The 19,826-nt window shown below is 33.7% G+C and overlaps 3 protein-coding genes across 3 annotated transcripts; all 3 read left to right on the top strand.

Annotated features, from left to right (window-relative positions):
- The first annotated feature begins 1,001 nt into the window (after positions 1-1,001).
- LOC130715770 (F-box protein At1g61340-like) lies at positions 1,002-2,290 on the top strand. Its single transcript, XM_057565890.1, has 3 exons — positions 1,002-1,359; positions 1,490-1,564; positions 1,681-2,290. The coding sequence occupies exons 1-3, from the start codon at positions 1,177-1,179 to the stop codon at positions 1,885-1,887; spliced, it is 465 nt and encodes a 154-aa protein (XP_057421873.1). The 5' UTR covers positions 1,002-1,176; the 3' UTR covers positions 1,888-2,290.
- Positions 2,291-9,875: 7,585 nt separating this feature from the next.
- On the top strand, positions 9,876-11,548 carry LOC130712176 (berberine bridge enzyme-like 17). The gene has a single exon (XM_057562014.1). The coding sequence runs from the start codon at positions 9,977-9,979 to the stop codon at positions 11,546-11,548; it is 1,572 nt and encodes a 523-aa protein (XP_057417997.1). The 5' UTR covers positions 9,876-9,976.
- A 4,701-nt stretch (positions 11,549-16,249) lies between these two features.
- LOC130714997 (berberine bridge enzyme-like 4) lies at positions 16,250-17,740 on the top strand. Its single transcript, XM_057564984.1, has one exon. It carries the CDS (start codon positions 16,262-16,264, stop codon positions 17,738-17,740), a length of 1,479 nt encoding a protein of 492 aa, XP_057420967.1. The 5' UTR covers positions 16,250-16,261.
- The last annotated feature ends 2,086 nt before the right edge of the window (positions 17,741-19,826 follow it).

The raw sequence follows: 19,826 nt of genomic DNA, 5'->3' as shown, positions 1-19,826 counted from the left end.
GTTGCCATATATGGTGCAATAAGACCATCTCATTTATCATTTGATCTTTCACACATCTCACCCTTATCCAACTTTCACTTTGTTTACCATTATATTTCACCAAAGATAAGATCAAGAACACATGCTTGCTGCCATGTTTTTTAGCCGCATTCAATACAATAACTATGGTTTTAGACCAACCATAAACCATTCAGAATAAAAAAACACAAAAGGTACAAAAAGACAGAAATGCCCTCACATTGGATTCCTAGCTCGTGTAAAACCTGTAAAGCAAAGCATCCCAAGTTGCCAACACAAAACAGCAAAAACAGCCGCCACACGCCAGCCGACTTCTTAGACAACTCCGTCAAAACCACTATGACTCGTTTACCGGGCCCCACACCCATTTTCTATTTTTCTTTTCCACCGTCGATCAAACCCATCCAACACGTGGCACCACACGATGAACTGTGATCCACTACACCGAATATCCACCATAATCCACACGCGTCCACGTACAGAGAACGTGTTCGAGAAGTAACCGACGAAGCCGACCAAATCACCACGTCACTCTCCACTCGCGTCCCTCACCCTCTCCCATTCCACCACGTGTCCTTCCCCAACGGCTAGTTTTCTCTCTAAACCGCCACAAACAAAGAAAATAAAAACTCTCCCGATTTTTCTGTTCGAAGGTTCCCGTAATTTCCTCACCACGCGGTATATTCCTCTATTTAAAAAATAAATAAAAATTAACGGTCAAATTAATCCATCAGTAATTCGAGTCCGTAAGCGAGTTTGATTTTAATCTATCTGTGAAAAATAACGTTTATTACCTGCTGTTTCTACAATTGTAGATGGTTTTGGACCGTCGCTAAACGTCATTTTTCCTCAGAGAGACTAAAATCAAACCCGCTTACAAATTCATGAACTAATTTGAGTTTTGAACTATTAACCAAAAAATTAAATAAAAAATTAAAAAATGGTAACTTTTTTTCATATATAAAGGAACTTGATTTCACACCATTTGTTCCCAAAAAATCAACAATTTCATTTCATTCATTCCACTTTCACAAATAGAAACCACGGAAACTTAGGTTAGTTTCAATTTTCTTTCAACTTTCTTTGATTCGGTGACCAAATTGGCAATTGCTGTGTGGTTTGCAGAGAAGAGGGTAAACTGTGTTTGATTTTGGGGAAATGGCGTTAGGGTTTGAGGGTTATAGTTTTGCGAGAACACTATCAATGGGGAGGAAGAGGGTTGTGGTTACCAATAATGTGGAAAATGATTCAGTGATGACTCCGTTGAAGCGAGTTTGCAGTGGGAGAATCAATTTCAACTCGGAAAGGTCTCGCCTTGAAGCTCTTCCTCTTGATGTTCTGGTGAGTTTGCTGATTGATTTCAATTCAAGCTTGAAATCATGAAATTTAGCCCCAAATTGAGTTTTTCTGATTGTTAATTTGTTTTTATGAAATTGATGATTTTTCTTTGACCCTTTTGGATGAATTGCAGATTAGGGTGTTGTGTGGTGTGGACCATGAAGATCTGGAGCAGCTTTTACATGTTTCAAAAACAATTAGAGAAGCGGTGAGTTACTTACAGAGTAGTATCACTGATTCATTGTTGAGTTTTTGATTCATTTGTGTGTTTTTCAATTGATTGATTGTTCTGATTTTGTGAAATGTTTGGTTTTGTTATTGCAGACTGAGATTGCAAGGGATTTCCATTTTGAGTATAGCACACCAAAGAAGAAAACTTTTGGTTTTCGTTCACCATTTGACATTGAGGATGCTAATGAGTTTGAGGAAATTGAAGCTCCAAAAGCACCTTTGAGGAAATCAGTAAAATCAAGGCTGAGTGGTAAGAATCTGGGTGGAATCTCAGTTGCCTTGTTTGGTTCCACTGAGTAAGCCATGGAAAACAGCAACTTATGATGATGGTATTGGTACTATAAAGTTAGAGTTCCTCTTTTAGAATTGGTTATATGTGTAAATAGACACTGCACATGTTGTTTGTACAATGAATTGATAGATTAGAGAGGGACTTGATGAGTATTGAGATCTCACTGGTTAGTCTCACACACGTATAGAAACCATTACAAGGGACATCTTCAAATTCTTCATTGAAGATTGCTCCCTGGCTTGTTTGTAATCTTTCTGTACATCTATAGTCAAATAGAAAGTGGGAGAGGTTCTAGTTCTAGTGATTTTGTTTGGAGGGAAATCTTAGGCCCTTATGTTCTGGTAAATTTGGATACTGTATACTCTTTCTGATTCCCTGATGAAATGAATAGTGTTCTGTTGTATGAATAAATTTGTTCCTTTATGTTTTTTTTTTACTTTCTTTCCCTTGATATCAAATCTTTTGTAATAGGTTGATTTTGCTTTGAAGTAGAGGTCCTTAAAATATTCGCAAAAATGTTCATAATCATGGGGCTATACTTTTTTCTGTTTTGAAAGAAAAGAAGAGAAAATGCTCATTGATTGGTAGCAATTTGCTAACAGTACCCTACCATAAAGTGGAGGGGGAAGCAATTTGACCGACCTATCATCTTCATCATCATCATCATCATCATGGTCCACCAAAATTAGAGGGAAATTTAGATTCTAGAGTCGGTTTTGAACATCCTGAGAAGACTGCAAATTCTATTCTTTATACATCTTTGTAGGCCAATGGAAGACTTGGTAGGCCAGTTATTACTTACCTTATGATTCCAATTTGGTTTTTAAGTTGGATTTGTTCTCATTTCAACCTTGGTCTGTGAAACTTATCCACCTTGCGACTCTATCATCACTCTTTCATTTAAGCTGAAAAAATGAAAGAGGTCTGCAACATCACAAACTTGCAAATTTTACTCATTGCTAATTCTTTGTTCTAAAAAAACCAACTGGTAATCCTTTTTGTGGGGAGTTCTATGTTCGAAAGTCATTTAACTTTTTGAGTAATTCAAGCTCTCCCACACTCAACAAATCACAAACTTGAATTTAAGTTATTGATCTTGCTTGTCCTAAGAAAACAAACTAACTGGTAATCTTTTTGGTGGAGAGCTCAATGATTGGGAGTCATTTTAGCTTTGAAGTAATTCCAGTTAATATGGGTAACTGATCAATAATTGCAGCGCTTGATCAGTATTTTTTTCCTATTAATCAACAAATGACAACCTAGTTGGCAAGTCAAAGACAATCCTAACTCAAGCTAACTTAGTCAAATAGTTAGGATTTGCATTCCATGATCGCTTAATATTCGTCAAAAGACAAGCCTCAAAGGAAGTCGATAGAGCATTGCAGTCATCTGTGATGATGAAGGTAAGAACTATTGGGAGTTTTTGAGTTCCAAGTATCTACCAGCACAGAGCCGTCCGTCTCTTTCCACACCTAAAAAACTCAACTCAAAGCACAAAATTTTGCCATTAAGAACAAATAAGGTGGTAATCGACCTTTCAAAAGTTTGCAAAACTAGTAACCAGATTTTACGCTATAGAAAGCATAATTAGAACCATGCAATATAGTATTGTAAACTGTGCACCTTCTGCGGAATGAGGGTGAGTAGGGGCGGATCCAGACCTTATATATCAGTGTGGCTAAACTAAAAGAAATTATAGACTAAAATATATTAAAAATATAATGAAGTGTATTTACAATGAAAATCATCTACTATCAATTTTTTGAAAATGAGCTAAAATAACATCATTGTTATTTGTTCCAAGAACATCTCTTTCTATAAAAGTTACAAGACGATCATTTAACCATTGATCACCTATTTTGTTACTTTATAACCGAAAAAACACGTTCCACGCTTGCAGTTGCTATCGGAAAGACTAAAGCCAACTTCAGAAGCTTATAAACTATATTAAATGTGTTGCACTTTTTTGTTTCCACAAGTTTTGCACAAAGATCTGAAAGTCCTTTTAATTTTGCAAATTTTGGATCACATCGAACATTTCTAACATAATTCTGAAGATGTCGCACTTCTGACAAATCTACAAAATTATTTTGATAGAGTTCAACCATCCTCAATAATTTTTTCGCATCAAAAGCTTCAAATGATGATGAGGGACTCAAACATGAAATACATTGTAAAAGTCCAGTATTCTCTTCATCAAATCTGACATTGAGCTCATACAACTGCAAATCTAAAACAATAAATAAACAATCATGCTTAAATACTTGGTTTATTAATTACTTGTTTCACTGTCGGAGGTATGGTGTCAATAGAAAGAGATGACTTTGAAGCTTGTTGACAACTCTGTTATTTCATTTTTGCTCTTTTTTTTTCCTTTGAGCGTTTCATTACCATGATTCATTCAAATAAGTTAATGTTTTACTAGCCATAAGTTAATGTTTTACTATGTTAATATGTATGTATGTATTACTAACCTAGCATGTCACCCCACAGTAGCAGCCCCCATTATCTCAAGCATATTAAAAAAAAAAAAAAAGCCACACCCAGCCATTAAGTGGGTCCACCCCTGAGGGTGAGTCTGAGTCAGCAATGGAGATGCTTAAATATTAAATCTATTATACTTAGATTCTTTCTAAACAACAATTTCATAGCATCATTTTTTTAGCACATATTACAATATCACACTTCTTTTCTGATTTGGAAGAAGAAAACTTTGAGTTTTGAAGTTGTGAGTAAAATTATTTTTAGAGAAAGAAGAATGAAAAGTGAGGAAAACACTTCATCAAACTCGGTGTTGATAACTAGGAGTGAGGCTTATGGGAAGAAGATTTATGGAAAAATTGGCATACTAAAGTGTGAGAAGTCTCAACATATAAAGAGAAACGTCCAGGTGGAACAGTAACAGAAAAAGACTCTAAAGTTGGTGCTAGCAGTAAAAGATAAAGTCTATCTGTATGGTACTTTCACCATACCATGGAAAATATAAGTTATTGCTAATCGATTTAGAATAGCATATGAGCATCGGTTGACATTGATGAAAGGTATATGTGAGAATGTGTACTGAAGAAATTTTAGAAAAAGCCAATATTAAAGTTGCGTCATAATTTTTTTGCAATGTCTTAACGTGCAGAGATTCTTAGAGCGGTTTAGTTTTAAGTATACTATATATTATGGTGGAGTATGGTATTGTTGGTACAGGTAATGAGAATTATGATTGTTGGAAGATAATGGTTATTGGCATATACAATGAATGTGGAAGATATAACTCTTACAATACATATATAGTAATTGGTGGGGTTGATAGTAATGGTGGAGCAAGTTCCACATCACCCATCATGCATGGACGAACCCCCATTAAGGCAGGGTGTGGCTTTAGCCATTCCAGTTTTTATTTTTTTTAAATTTATATGCTCGACAAAACATTACTCAAAAAAATGATAAAAGAAAAACTCTCTCATGCACGCTCTTTCCGTGGTTGTGTAAGATTTTAGGTGAGGCGTTGGTTTATGAGTTGAAACTTGTGTTATCCAATTCACAATCTTAGGTGTGTATGATTTTACCCTGATTTGTGAGACAATTGTATCTGTATTGAAACTTGTGTTCGTTGGTTTTCTTCTATTTTTTTTCCTTGTATAGGCAGTTTTGTTTGACTTTGGTTTTTGTGGGTAACAGGTCTGTGTAAGCAAAATAGAATTGTTGCTCTGTTCTTTTGCTCTTCATAGTTCTATGCTTTCTTGCTGTAAGTGGGTTTGGAGTACACCTAGTACTCTCATTTTAATATATCTTACCTTAGTTGATAAAAAAACCAAGTCTCTCACAATTGTGTGTTGCTTTCATTTTATTTTCTTCCTGAATATATTTGATATTGTGTCTGTTGTTCATATGCATCATGATAATGTTCACTCAAATTATTGTGTTCATCATGTCATCCAATACAATACATTTTCCCTGTTTTATTGTTCTTGTTTCTTTATTGTACTGTTGTTTTTCACTTTGTTTCTTTTGTTATATTTCATTGTAAGCCTAGTCCTTCTTGGACTGTAAACTCTTATCTATTTCCATGTGAAACTTTCTCTCATAGTTTTATCTATAATATTTTTCTTTTTCCAAAAAAAAATATTTTTAATATATTTTAGTTTATAATTTCTTTTATGTTTAGTTACACTGATATATATGGATCGGCCCCTGCTATCATGTTAAATGAATTAGGAGGTTAAGAAATTAATGTTGCAAATTTAACTGTGAGTTGAAGTCTCAAATTGATTAAGAATGGGTGAGGTGGAGACTTTATAAGAAATATGACTCATAAATTCAATGCTTTAAGATTTTTGGTAAAGATGTGGTGTTTAAATCTTTTTGTAGTGTTCAGTATTTGTCCATTAATGCTTTGAGCTCCCCTGAGTCTCCAACATAATATCCTGGGTAAACCGCATAGACAATGGGTGTATTTTTGGTGCTATATGGATTGGTAGTTATTTATGTGGATAGCAATCAGTTAGCATAATCAATTAGGGGGGCTTTTTTGTTGCAGTAAGTCGTGCTCTATATGGCTGGAGGATTCGCTATCTTGTGTCTAATTGGCTGTGGTTTTTTGGTTTTGCTGTTATGGAAGCTTAATGTTAGTGATTATGCTGCCTTGTCGAGGGAATAGCCGAGAGGTCAATTGTTTGCAGACATGGAGTATATGGTTTTTGCATCATGATTGCTAGCTGCTGCTAATGTTTTATTTGGTGTTGCAGCGTGAAGTGTTATCCCATTATAACCTTGTCCTCAGCTGGACTTTATTGTATCTTGATCTTGCGTGAAGTGTTATGGATTGGTTTATGATTACCTTGTCTCTGGTGGTATATATCATGGATGTATTGGTTAAGTTGTTTTGAAAGACAGGTAGCTATGTGTACTTGGGTCCATTAATATGTATTTTGAGGGTGGCTTTCTTTTGTGCTTTAATCAACTATGCAGTTGGAGGGTTTTATTTGTAGGTGACTTGACTTTCTATCCTATTTAATGGGAAGATAGTTCTCATGTAATTCAATCATTCAATAATATCTTTTATTCTCTAAAAGAAAATGGTTAAAAACTATAATCGTCCCTGAACTTTGAGCGAATTTTGAAAATCGCCCCTCACCGGAAAATTATCTGAGAACCATCCTCGGACTTTTAAAAACAAATTGGACCAGTCCATCCACGTCAATTAATGAGACCTGACGTGAATTTTTTTTTGTAATAATTTATATTTCCTAATTATTTTTCCTAATTAACCCTAAATAAACCCAAACAAAACATTGAACAAACCAAAAAAAACAACTAAAAATCATTACAAATAATGAAAAGTGTGTTAAGCTCATCCTTCTGCCATAAATTTGGGGCATCAATACTGCACCTTTCCCGACCAATTGAACTCAAAATGTGATAATGTAATTCCTTCACCTCCCTCTAATTCATTTATAACTCTTCTAAATTCCTAACATCCTACAACAACAATACCAAATGTATTCAAATTTTCAAATTCCTATTCCAAGTTCTGAAGCTTCATCCGTCCCATATGAGGAGTGAATAGGGAATAGAAAAGATTGAAACTTTACATCGGCCAAGTGAAAAAAAAAAAATCCAGTGAACCACCATACAAAAATTGAAGTTCAGCAGCCAAAATTAGCTATTTTAAATGAAAATCCAGTAAACTGGCACAAAACTATGAACCCTAAGATACCCCGAAAGAAAAAGCGTTACAAGACATGAAATAAAATAGAAATGGATAAGAATTCACAGATTAACCCAGAATACAAATCAACAAAGACAAGGAAGGAGAGGAATTGTTTTTCTCTTTCTCTTTCTCGTTGTCAGAATCGGACGAAGAAGACGAGTCATGGTCTTGGATCTTCTCTAGAATCTTGTCCAGCAAAGACTCAACCTTAAGTTCATCATGTTCGTTGTGCTCAGCCATGTCGTCGAATTCTCGCTTTCCCATCACCGATCGAAGAACAAAAAAATCCTAAATCCCCAATTTGGATAGAAGCGTCTCCGTTGAAAGAGAGACAGAGGATCAGGAAATCGGGGTGGGTTTTCTTGCAGAGATTGAAGAGAGTTTCCGCCTAAGAACGCTGCTCCGTTGTTGGCTAACAAAACTCAATGGCCAGATTGAAAGATTCAATTTTTTGGAGCGAGATGAAGGAACCCATATGAGGATAATACACATTTTTTTTTCTTTCTTTCACATCTTTGAAAATTTGGGGATTTTTTGGTTTAGAATTAATTAGAGATTTAGGAATAATTTGGGGATTTAGGGTTAATTCAGATAATTAGGATATATTTATTATTAAAAAAAGCCACGTCGGACTCTCATTACTTGACGTGGACAGACACGTAAGCGCTGACCGGACCCGAGGCTGCCGGAGGGACGGGTCCAATTTGTTTTTGAAAGTCTAAGGATGGTTCTCAGATAATTTTCTGGCGAGGGACGGTTTTCAAAACTTGCTCAAAGTTCAGGGACGGTTATAGTTTTTAACCCAAAAGAAAACAACAATATCCATTGAAAAAGAAGTGCATCCATAAATGTAATGCAGAGTTGATATCTCCAGTAATATATATATATATATATATATATATATATATTATTCTATTTCTCTACAATATTTATTTATATACTAGTAGACAGATTTGAATACTTTCTCCAAATAAATTTTACTTGTATATATTATACTTTTGTATATTTTATTATTTCTTTATAATATTTATATAATATTATATTCAGTATAACATATTGTACTTGTTCAAGTCAAATTTATATATTTTACAATTAAATATTCTCTTCTCTTTATCTACAATATATATACAATAATATATTAAATATAACATTTATTACATGTTCAAGTTAAATTTTTTTCTTGAACTAGTTCAAGTGAATTTTACTTGTTATATTATATTATATTATATATATATATATTTATTTGACTGATACATTATTTATATATAAGTATATAGTATTGAATCATTCTTCAAGTCAACATAATTTTGTATTTATTTAATTTAGGTATTTTTTATTTCTTTCTTTAATATATTATATAAAACTAAATGAAATATAACATATGATACTTGTTCAAATATATTTTTTTATATATTTCACTTTTATGTACTCTCTTTCTTTACAATTTTTTATATTAAATAGATCATTTATTATTTGTTCAAGTCAATTTTGCACATATAACATTTAAAAAAAAAAATTGCACATATAACATATGGAAACTGTTTTTTAGACCCTACTAAAGTGGCGTCATCCTAAGGACATGCGCGTTTAAGAAGCTATTTTTTTGAACCCAGAAAAGTCATTTAAAGGAAAGGATGGGTTGAGACATTCATCAAAATAATTAATAACTAAATATTGTAATATGTGTAATTATTATATGAATCATATCTTTTCAATAAAATTAAGGTGTTATACTGTGATATCTTAAGTGAGATCAAGGTTTGGTATCTAAAATGATGTAGATCAATAAAAAACATACAATTTCAATTTAGAGGAAGATGATGGAGGAAGATTTGAAGGTTTAATAAGGGTGGAGCATGAAGGAAGATGATCCTGACATGAAAGAAATTTAGATGATCTCCGAGAATTGCAAATTGAACTAAAAACTCTAATTTTCAAATCTTGCATTGCATAACATAAACAAACCTAGAAATTATATGTTATTAATTCATTAAGTCGATCATTGATTTTTTTAAAATTACAATAATAAATCATTTCGCATTTTTTCAACAGCATAATAACTTAAAATATCACATGGGGTACCACACCAAAAAAAAAATTTCTGATTGTGTACCATAGAATTCACCTAAAATTAAACATTTGCAACACCTTAAAATGTTAAAAATCAATACAAAAATATAACCAACAATTGATTGATAACATTTAAATGCTAAAATATTAATGCCAATGTTTGAAATTGCAACATTAAAAATATTAAATTATAAAAACGGTAAAAAAACTCAAATAGGTAACCTATAGTGAAAATAAACTATTAAGTTTTTTAAAACGCCCTATAAAATCTATGGTATTTGAGTGCAAAATACCAGCCTCCTACACTCATAACTCAGTCTGTGATGGATACTATCACACCCCTTTCTTTTGTCCTCTCAACTCTCACCATTTTGCAGTATGTTCTTCAGGCAATTTCAGATTCATCACCCCTTGACAACTTTTTCCAATGTCTTTCAAATCATTCCCCTCCTTCAAGTCCTGCATCTAACGCCATTTACACTCCAAAGAACTCCTCATTCTTATCCATCTTGCATATGCACACACATAATCACAGATTTTCTAATCCAAATGCATCAAAACCTCTAGCCATCGTAACACCTATACACGTGCCTCACGTGCAGGGAACTGTTATATGTGCCAAGAATAATGGTCTCCAGATTAGAATCCGGAGTGGCGGCCATGATTGTGAAGGCCTTTCATATGTATCAGACGTGCCTTTTATTATTCTTGACATGTTTCATTTTGGAGCAGTTGATGTTGACATTGCAAGTGGAACAACATGGGTTCAAGCTGGTGCAACCCTTGGTCAACTTTACTATCAAATTGCAAAGAAAAGCAAAATCCATGCTTTCCCAGCTGGGGTTTGTCCAACTTTAGGAACTGGAGGCCATTTCTCTTATGGTCTTTCCGTGGATAATATAATTGATGCGAAGCTTGTTGATGTTAACGGTGAAATACTTGATAGAAAATCAATGGGAGAAGATCTATTTTGGGCTATTAGAGGAGGTGGTGGGGCCAGTTTTGGTGTCATTCTTTCATGGAAGATCCAATTGGTTCATGTAACTCCCAAAGTGACAGTTTTCAAAGTGAGAAGAACATTGGAAAAAGGTGCAACTGATGTTGTTTACAAATGGCAACTAATTGCAACAAAGTTGCAAGAAGATCTTTTCATAAGAACAATGTTTGAAGTTGTCAATAGTACTCAAAATAAAAAGACAATACAAGTTACTTTTATTGGCCTATTCTTGGGAAAAATTAATGACCTTTTTCCTTTGTTAAATGAGACTTTCCCCGAATTGGCTTTGTTGCGAAGTGATTGCTCTGAAATCCCATGGATCAATTCCACTCTTTATTGGGCAAATTACCCAATTGGAACCCCGATTGAATCTTTGCTTGATGTACCCAAAGAGCCCATTTCATACTCGTTTAAAACCATGTCAGATTATGTGAAGAATCCCATTCCAAAGACGAGTCTAGAATCCATTTGGGAGTTTATGATTAAAATTGAGTGTGTGCGGATGGAATGGAACCCTTATGGTGGGAAGATGGACAATATTTCAGCATTAGAAACACCATTCCCTCATAGAGGTGGGAACTTGTTCTTGATTGAGTACTTGACATCTTGGGGGGAAGATGGGGTTGAGGCAAGGAATCATTACTTGGAAATTTCAAGGTTATTCTATGAATTTATGGCCCCATATGTTTCAAACTCTCCGAGGGAGGCATTCCTCAATTACAGGGATCTTGATATCGGAGTCAATCATCAAAGCAGTGCAACAATCATGGATATTGCTCCAAGTTTTGGGAGAAAGTACTTTCGAGCTAATTTTGAAAGATTAGTGAGTGTGAAATTTAAGGTTGATCCCGAGAACTTCTTTAGATTTGAACAGAGCATACCACCTATGTCTCGTTAGTTAAGAAAGTAAATGTTAGTAGCATTTGTCTTTTTTTTCTTATTCATATAGAACATATATATAATAGATGGAGAAATTTATATTCTATTTTTTTACGTAACATATCATTATTGCCCTTTCGCAAATAGAAATTTATTTTCTTCTAAAACTTACCAATATAGTATAGTTTTTTTTTAAATTACTAATATTTGGGTAAATAGTACGTTATTGACAACATTTTTGGTCTTGAAGTTGCAATAATGAGAGGTTACGAAATTTCAAGAAGGAGAATGATGAACCACACAATTCTGGGTACCAACATTTTTCTTATTGTTTGAAAAAGACATGTTAAATCAAATTGATTATGATAATTTAATAAATGATTTTGCATCTCAAAAAACTTGAGAAATAAATTTTAAGTAAATATTATTTTTTACTTAAAAAGTTTTAATAAAAAATATTTTTTAGGTAAAAAGACATCACTTCAAAATTTGCTTTAGACTTCATTTAATGCTAAGTCGGAAAAAGAAAAGCTATCACTTGGTAGATTCCAGGCAAAGTAAAAAATGGGTGGTTTATTGTTGGCTTCAAGTGCAACATGTTGTATCTTCTTTGGATTCAAGATGCTGCTACTCCTTGGGTTCAATGTAGAAACCAACTGTCGACTAAGCTATTAATAACGCTATATATAATCACTACAACAAATTAATACTCCTAGAGGCCTTGGATCAACCTTCGAATGAATTGTAATTTAAAAAAGTTCAATTTACAGTGCATTACATCTCGTTTTAAATTATATACATCATTAATTCAAATGGTCCCCTGCTGCCTACCCGCTCCTGGACGTCATGCAAAAAATTAAAAAAAGATTAACCATTTCACAACACTACACTTTCATTTCATCATGTACAACTCATATATCCAAAAATATATAAGCACTCAATTAAAAACCGTTATCTACAACTACGGTTTATATGAGATCAACTTTTATGAACTTAAATCAGTTAAATGAGATCATTTATATGATTGTGCAGGCACAAACAATAGTAGAGAATAGTAAAACCGTTATCTACAACTCTGGTCCATTCTCTTTAGAAGAGCAATGAGATAACGAAGCTGATGAAAACAGTGAAAAGTGGAAACTGGAAGACGAATTACCAAAACTTTTGACTTTGTTTTGGCAAAGATAGAGTGCAATTTCTTTTCCAAGTTTTGAAGTAGCTGTTGAGTATAAATGGCTTGGGAAGAAGGTGCAACAGATGTTGTTTATAAATGGCAACATGTTGCAAAAAAATTACATTAAGATGTTTTCATTAGAGTGATGCCACAAGTGGTGGATGGAAAAAAGGGTAAAAAGACGGTGCAAGTTTTGGAGGTCACCCACCCTAATATTACTGCAAGACAAGCACACTTAATTTTGAAGTTTTTATGAGTTGGGTTTCTAAAAATAAGATGAATCATGTTATCATCAGCAGTACCAATCAAATCTTTTATGCCCTCTGAACTATATAGTCTCATACTTATACAGTCTCAGAATACCTATTCTTCGGATGCAACATCGATTTAGTCATGTTTCCCATTGCCTAGGCGGTCACTCCCCGACTCTGGCAGTCACTCCCTGCCTTTGGCAATCATTCTCCACCCTTGTGGACCATGAGTGTCACATGCTCACCAGCTTCCGCTTGATTCGTCCCCGAACCATACCGTAACGGGAGAGGTCGGCTATAATACCATTTGTAACATCCCGATCTAACAACTGACATCACAGTAATAACAGGTACTTTTTAGCGTGCTTTGTCTGCGCTTTCCGAGAAAACTTCCCAGGAGGTAGTCACCCATCTCAATATTACTGCAAGGCAAACCCACTTAACATAGAAGATTTTATGAGTTGGACTTCAAAAAATAAGATGCATCGTGTTGTCATCAATAGTACCAATAGAGTTGTCAATATGGATTACAATTCACGGGTAAACTCGATGGGTTGGCTAAACGAGTCGGGTTGAGTTGGTAAAATTTCAGCTCGAAAAAAACATGAGTTAGTGCAACCCGGCTTGTTTAACCCGCGGGTTGGGCGAGTGAAGCGAGCCAACCCACGGATTAGAGTTCTTTTTCATTAAAAAAAATACTTTATTTTGTCTTGATTCAAGGTTAGTTTTATGGATTATTTTTAGATAGAAAATCAAAATTTTTATTTCTTTAATTTGAGATGAATTTTTATGTTTCACTTATTGCAATTATATTATTTATCTCATTTCAAATGTGGCAATAATATAATTATCTTTATAAATCCTGTAAATTAAATAATTCTTTTAATATATTTCAAATGTGACAGACTTATGAAGAAATGTGACAAAAAAAATAATTGTTTTGATAAACTTCTTACTTATAAGTCGATACCAATCTCTCTGAGTATTTTTTTAAAAATTATTTTTGTATAACATTTAAAAAATGTCCTAATCTAATTTCTCCATTTTCCAATTTTTTATTACTCCCTCCGTTCCTAAATATAAGATCTAATACAAAAAATTGTGCTTATTAAGAAAACATTAAATGTGTTCAATTAGTGTATTGGTTTTTTAAAAATGCATACATTCCTCCATATTTACCCTTTGTCATTTTCTCTCACTAATTAATGGTAAGTGGTAATCAAAACTTGAGAATTGAAAACATATAATTAATGTGGAGGGTAAAAATGGAAGAGTACAAAACCTTTTGTTAGATTATTGTAACTAGGTCTTGTATTTAGGAACTTCAAAATTTTGAAACTAGGTCTTATATTTAGGAACGGAGGGAGTAATAACTAACTTCAATTTTATTAATGTGAAGTTCAAGTCAATTCTATCTATCTATCTATCTATCTATCTATCTATCTATCTATCTATCTATCTATCTATCTATCTTTCTTTTTAATATTTATATATTATTACATTAAATATAGCATTTAATAAATTTCCAAGTCAACTTTACTTTGTATATATACCTATATATGTTTTAGGGTTAATGGTCAAATTAGTCCCTGTCTTTGTAGCGACTTTTGATTTTAGTCCTTCCCCGAAAAATATTAAGCGATATCTCCCTGCGTTTGCATGCATTTTGGTATTAGTCCTCGCCGGAGGGCGGAGCTCCGGTGAGATTTCCTAGTGGCAGATTAACGCTTATGTGGCATGCCACGTGTAATTTTTAAATGAAATTTTAATTCCACGTGTTAATTAATAATTAAAATAAAATAAAATTATTAATTCAAAATTACAAAAATTATTTAACACTAAATTATACATAGAAAAAAAAATTAACCAAATTATTATTCACTTTGTAATTATTATTCATCTTCAGCATGAGTTCATCCCCAACCCTACCTCCCAAAACCCATTAAACCACCCTGACCCCCACTGCCAAAACCCCACGCAACGAACCCAAAGAGGAATTGGAGGAATTTTGAAACCCTAAATTGAACCTGTGGAGTCCCTTTTCAGAAAAAAAAAAAAAACCAAGCCCCACCTCACCCAGAAACTGAGCCCACAAACCTCATCCAGAACCAAAGAGGAAGATGAATAAGCAGAAAACAGAGGTGCGATGGCTGCAGATCTATCCCTCTACCAGATCTAGATGGTGGCCATCAGAAAGGTTGAGGCACAGATCTGGGATCTGGGATGATTTTCAGGTTTTGGGGTTTTTGGTGGCTGGGTGAAATGAAGGGAGAGAACAGAGGAGGTCGTGGTGGTTGTGGGCTACGACGGAAATTCGGCGGTGGTTGTGGGTGAGGGCGGAGATTCACCTGTGCTACCATTCGGATTTTTGCCTTGGATAATTCGAAGGATTGTGGCTAGGTACACATGCAGAAGATTTTCTACTACCCTATGTTGGCTTTTTGCTGGTGTTTTGGGGCTTTTGATGATCAATGCTGTGAATGTGGTGCTTTCGTTAGTATCTGTTTGAGATATTAATCTAGTTTTATCTTTTTCCCTTGGCTTTTTTCTTTTCTTCGTGTTTTAATTGATCTCTTCTTGCTTTGCATAGGAGGAAATTTCTGGCATTCTTTTTCTATGTAATCTGTTTTTCTTTTTCTAGCAATTTTTAGTTTTTTTTTTGTAATTTTTATATTAAATTAATTATTTTATTTTAATTATTAATTATACAGGTGGAATTAAAATTTCAATTAAATATTACACGTGGCATGCCACATAAGCGTTAATATGCCAATAGGCAATCTCATCGGAGCTCCGCCCTCTGGTGAGGACTAATACCGAAATGCATGCAAACGCAGGGAGATATCGCTTAATATTTTTCGGGGAGGGACTAAAATCAAAACTCGCTACAAAGACATGGACTAATTTGACCATTAACCCTATGTTTTATTAATATTTATATTCTATTTATTACTTATTTTAATATATTAATTATATCTTTTAATATTTGTTCAAGTCCACTTTAAATGTTATTACTTATTAATAACTAATATATATTGTGAATAACATTAAATGTCACTAATTAATATAGTGAATAACATTAAATGTTATTAATAACTAATTTTTATTGTTTCTAATGCGTATATAGATTTTAAAAAATGTGAAATGAAATTCTTTACAATTAATAATTAAAATAATGAATAACATAAAATTATTATTGTATAGGTCAGATTAATTTTACTTATATATACTGATGGCATAGATTTAGATCCAATGCAATATGAAATACTAAACACCAACACAAAAACTACTACTTTCATCAGACGCTATGGAAACAATGGGTCCATGGACTCTTCTCTTGACAACTTTAACCATTGTTCTGTCCATTTCACATGCAACTTCAGAATCATCCAATAAAAAATTCCTTAGCTGTCTTTCTAGCCATTCAAAAACTTCAAATATTCCAATCTCTGGAGCCATTTACATTCCACACAACACCTCATTCTTATCCATCTTGAACATGCGCATACGAAACAACCGATACAAAACAGCAAGAACACCGAAACCTCTAGCTATCATAACTGCTCTGCATGAAAATCATATCCAGCAAGCAGTTACATGTGCTAGGAGCAATGGCATTCAGATTAGGATCCGAAGCGGCGGCCATGACTATGAAGGTCTTTCATATGTATCAGATGTCCCTTTTGTTATCCTTGACATGTTTCATCTCAATGCAGTTAATGTGAACATTGGAGATGAGACAGCATGGGTTCAGGCCGGTGCAACACTTGGCAACCTTTACTATAACATTGCTAAGAAAAGCAGAGTTCTTGCATTTCCAGCTGGAGTCAGCATTTACTTGGGTGCTGGTGGACACTTTTCTGGTGGTGGGTATGGAAATCTGATGAGAAAATATGGTCTTTCTGTAGATAATATCATTGATGCAAAACTTGTTGATGTCAATGGTAAAATTCTTGATAGAAAGTCTATGGGAGAAGATCTATTTTGGGCTATTAAAGGAGGTGGTGGGGCCAGTTTTGGGGTCATTCTGTCATGGAAGATCAAATTGGTTCCTGTGACTCCAGAAGTGACTGTTTTCAATGTGAAAAAGACTGTGGAAGAAGGTGCAACTGATGTTGTTTATAAATGGCAACAAGTTGCATCAAAACTGCATGAAGATCTTTTCATAAGAGCGATGGTTCAAGTGGTTGATGGAAAAGTGGGTAAAAAGACAGTGCTACTTTCTTTTATTGGTCAATTCCTAGGGCCAATTGATAAACTTTTACCTTTGGTGAATAAGAGCTTCCCTGAACTGGGTTTGCAGAAAAGTGACTGCACTCAAATGCCTTGGGTAAATTCAACCCTTTTCTGGATAAATAAGCCAATTGGGACACCCCTTGAAACTTTACTAGGTATTTCAAAAGAGCTTCCTTCGTCCTATTTTAAAAGTAAGTCAGACTATGTGAAGAACCCAATTCCAAAGGAAGTTATGCAATCCATATGGCAATGGATGATTAAAGGTGAGAGTGTATGGATGCAATGGAATCCTTATGGTGGAAAGATGGAGAAGATTTCACCATTTGAAACCCCCTTTCCTCACAGGGCAGGGAACTTATTCTTGATTCAGTACTCTACATTTTGGACTGATGCTAAGGCTACAGATCATTATATGAACTTTTCAAGGTCATTTTATGAGTTCATGACCCCGTTTGTTTCAAAATCCCCAAGGGAGGCGTTCCTCAATTACAGAGATCTTGATATTGGAGCCAATCATCCAAGTAATGCAACAAGCATTGTCACTGCTTAAACTTATGGAAGAAAATTTTTTAAAGAAAATTTCGACAGATTAATGAGAGTGAAAACCAGGGTTGATCCTGATAATTTCTTCAGATTTGAACAGAGTAAACCACCTTTGTCAAATTGGTTGTAAAATTGAGATGGTCTTATAATGTAAGAAAACATAAGAAGAATAATGCAAATTCTTTTGCCAATACACATTGTATTGTCCTTCGAAAGTGAAAAGTATGATACTTATTTTACATATTCCTTATCTTATTTTCTAACTTATTTATAGGGGTACAACTTCGTCTATCCTAGGATGTAATTCTAAATTCACTCAATTTAAACACTATTGATCTATTTATGATTAAGCTATTTAATCTATTGTTATCTAATTCTAGGAGGCAATTTGTCAAGTTCAAACATTAGTTATCTAATTCTCTAATCTCATGTTTAGTGTGATAACAACGTTTCTAATTACATTTTTGTGAGATACAAAGATTTCTCTAAATTTCACTGTCTCATATATTGAGGGAAATATACGATTATCTCCACTAACGTCCATTTATCATAAGTCTTTACGAAGATAGTATCGTCTACTGCTTTGACCAGTCAACAATAGGCCTAAAGTCCATGCCCTTGCGGAAATGAGTATGGTCTATTGAACTATCTTACGTTCAAAGTCTATGAGGAAACAACTAAAGAACCTAAAGTATATCATGTGAGCTACAAAAAGCACATTGAACAGAGTGAAATACAATATTGTCATACATGTCACATCAAACAACTATCTATCAACTCTAAATTTCTCCTAAAGAGAAAATATCAATTGCAGAAAGCTTTTACCTAACTTTTGGACAAAATACTTCATAGTGCTAAAGTAAACTATCTCTTACCCAAAGTACTTTAATGGACAAAATCATTAAATGCAAATTAGATGGTTGTTTGCACCTTTAATGCTCAATTAACGGAAGACCACATATGATACAATGTCTCTTGACCTAAAGTAATACTTAAAGATCTAAAGAAGTAGATCCAATGAAGTATGATTAAAAATATTGAAAGTGAGAAGAAGCAAAAAGCCTTAAGAACTCTAATCAAATAACTTCATAGTGTTCACACGTTAAACCTTTCTCTGAAATACTCTTGGTATTCATAAGTGTAAAATCTTGTATTCCACACAAAAAGAGTAGTTAGATCTTATACTTTATACATCCCTATTTGTAAAAAGAATCTAGGTAGAAGAAAAAATATTTTCTTGAATTTAGGAGAAGTCCTTCATAATACTTGTTTAAGAAGAAGTCATTGAGAATACTTGTTAAGGAGAAGTTTTGAAGAATACTTATGAAGGAGAAACCTTGATGTTTGGCTGATATAGTGGAAAATATTGGTATACCAAGGCCTGAACGTAGCCCACGGATTTAGGATGAACCAGGATACATCTCTTGTGTGTTTTACTTGCTTTAGTTCTTAACCTCTCATATCTTATCCCTGCATTCATACTTTCTTTTGAAAAAGTTTTTAAGAACTAATATTTATTTTAAAAGTGTTGTTTTCTAAAAGGCACAATGCAAAACCCCCTTTCTTGTGTCTTTGCACTATTTCTCACAATCATCCAACCCAGAGAAAAGAACTAAAAATAAACTGAGAAATTAAAAAGAAAGAAGAAATGATAGAGAAAAGCTCAATTCTTTGTAATTCATTTCTAATTTTACCATACAATTTATTGTTATGGATCAATCACATAATCTATGTACAACCATGTCATACTAAGAATATTATATAATGCATTAAAATATCTAATTTTGTAATTATTCATCAATTTGGGTTTGTTAATAAAAAAATTGGGCCTATTATTAAATGAAGAAGAAATCTCATTTCTATTAATGCTATCAATATCCACGACATCAAAAGAAACCTTTTTGTAAAGGCTTGAGTTTGGTTTTGGAATACTAACATTTTGAACTTGGCTCGGCTTTATTCTCAAGTCTGAGGGGCTATTGTAACCTTGACCTCCTTCACAACTTTTGTTTTTTCATTAGTTATAGCAAAGAGTATCTCACATCTGCTTAGCAGTCTCACAATCTCACTTTGGTGATCTACCATAATTTTTC

This window comes from Lotus japonicus, chromosome 4 (assembly GCF_012489685.1).
Source record: "Lotus japonicus ecotype B-129 chromosome 4, LjGifu_v1.2".
In the NCBI taxonomy this organism is placed as follows: Eukaryota; Viridiplantae; Streptophyta; class Magnoliopsida; order Fabales; family Fabaceae; genus Lotus; species Lotus japonicus.
This window is presented reverse-complemented; position numbering and strand designations above follow the sequence as displayed.

Bases quoted from the DNA above. Each gene is read 5' to 3' on its own strand.
- LOC130715770 (XM_057565890.1), top strand. From the start codon at position 1,177: ATGGCGTTAGGGTTTGAGGGTTATAGTTTTGCGAGAACACTATCAATG. The intron at 1,360-1,489 runs GTGAGTTTGCTG...GATGAATTGCAG, and splicing joins CTCTTCCTCTTGATGTTCTG to ATTAGGGTGTTGTGTGGTGT. The intron at 1,565-1,680 runs GTGAGTTACTTA...TTGTTATTGCAG, and splicing joins CAAAAACAATTAGAGAAGCG to ACTGAGATTGCAAGGGATTT.
- LOC130712176 (XM_057562014.1), top strand. From the start codon at position 9,977: ATGGATACTATCACACCCCTTTCTTTTGTCCTCTCAACTCTCACCATT.
- LOC130714997 (XM_057564984.1), top strand. From the start codon at position 16,262: ATGGAAACAATGGGTCCATGGACTCTTCTCTTGACAACTTTAACCATT.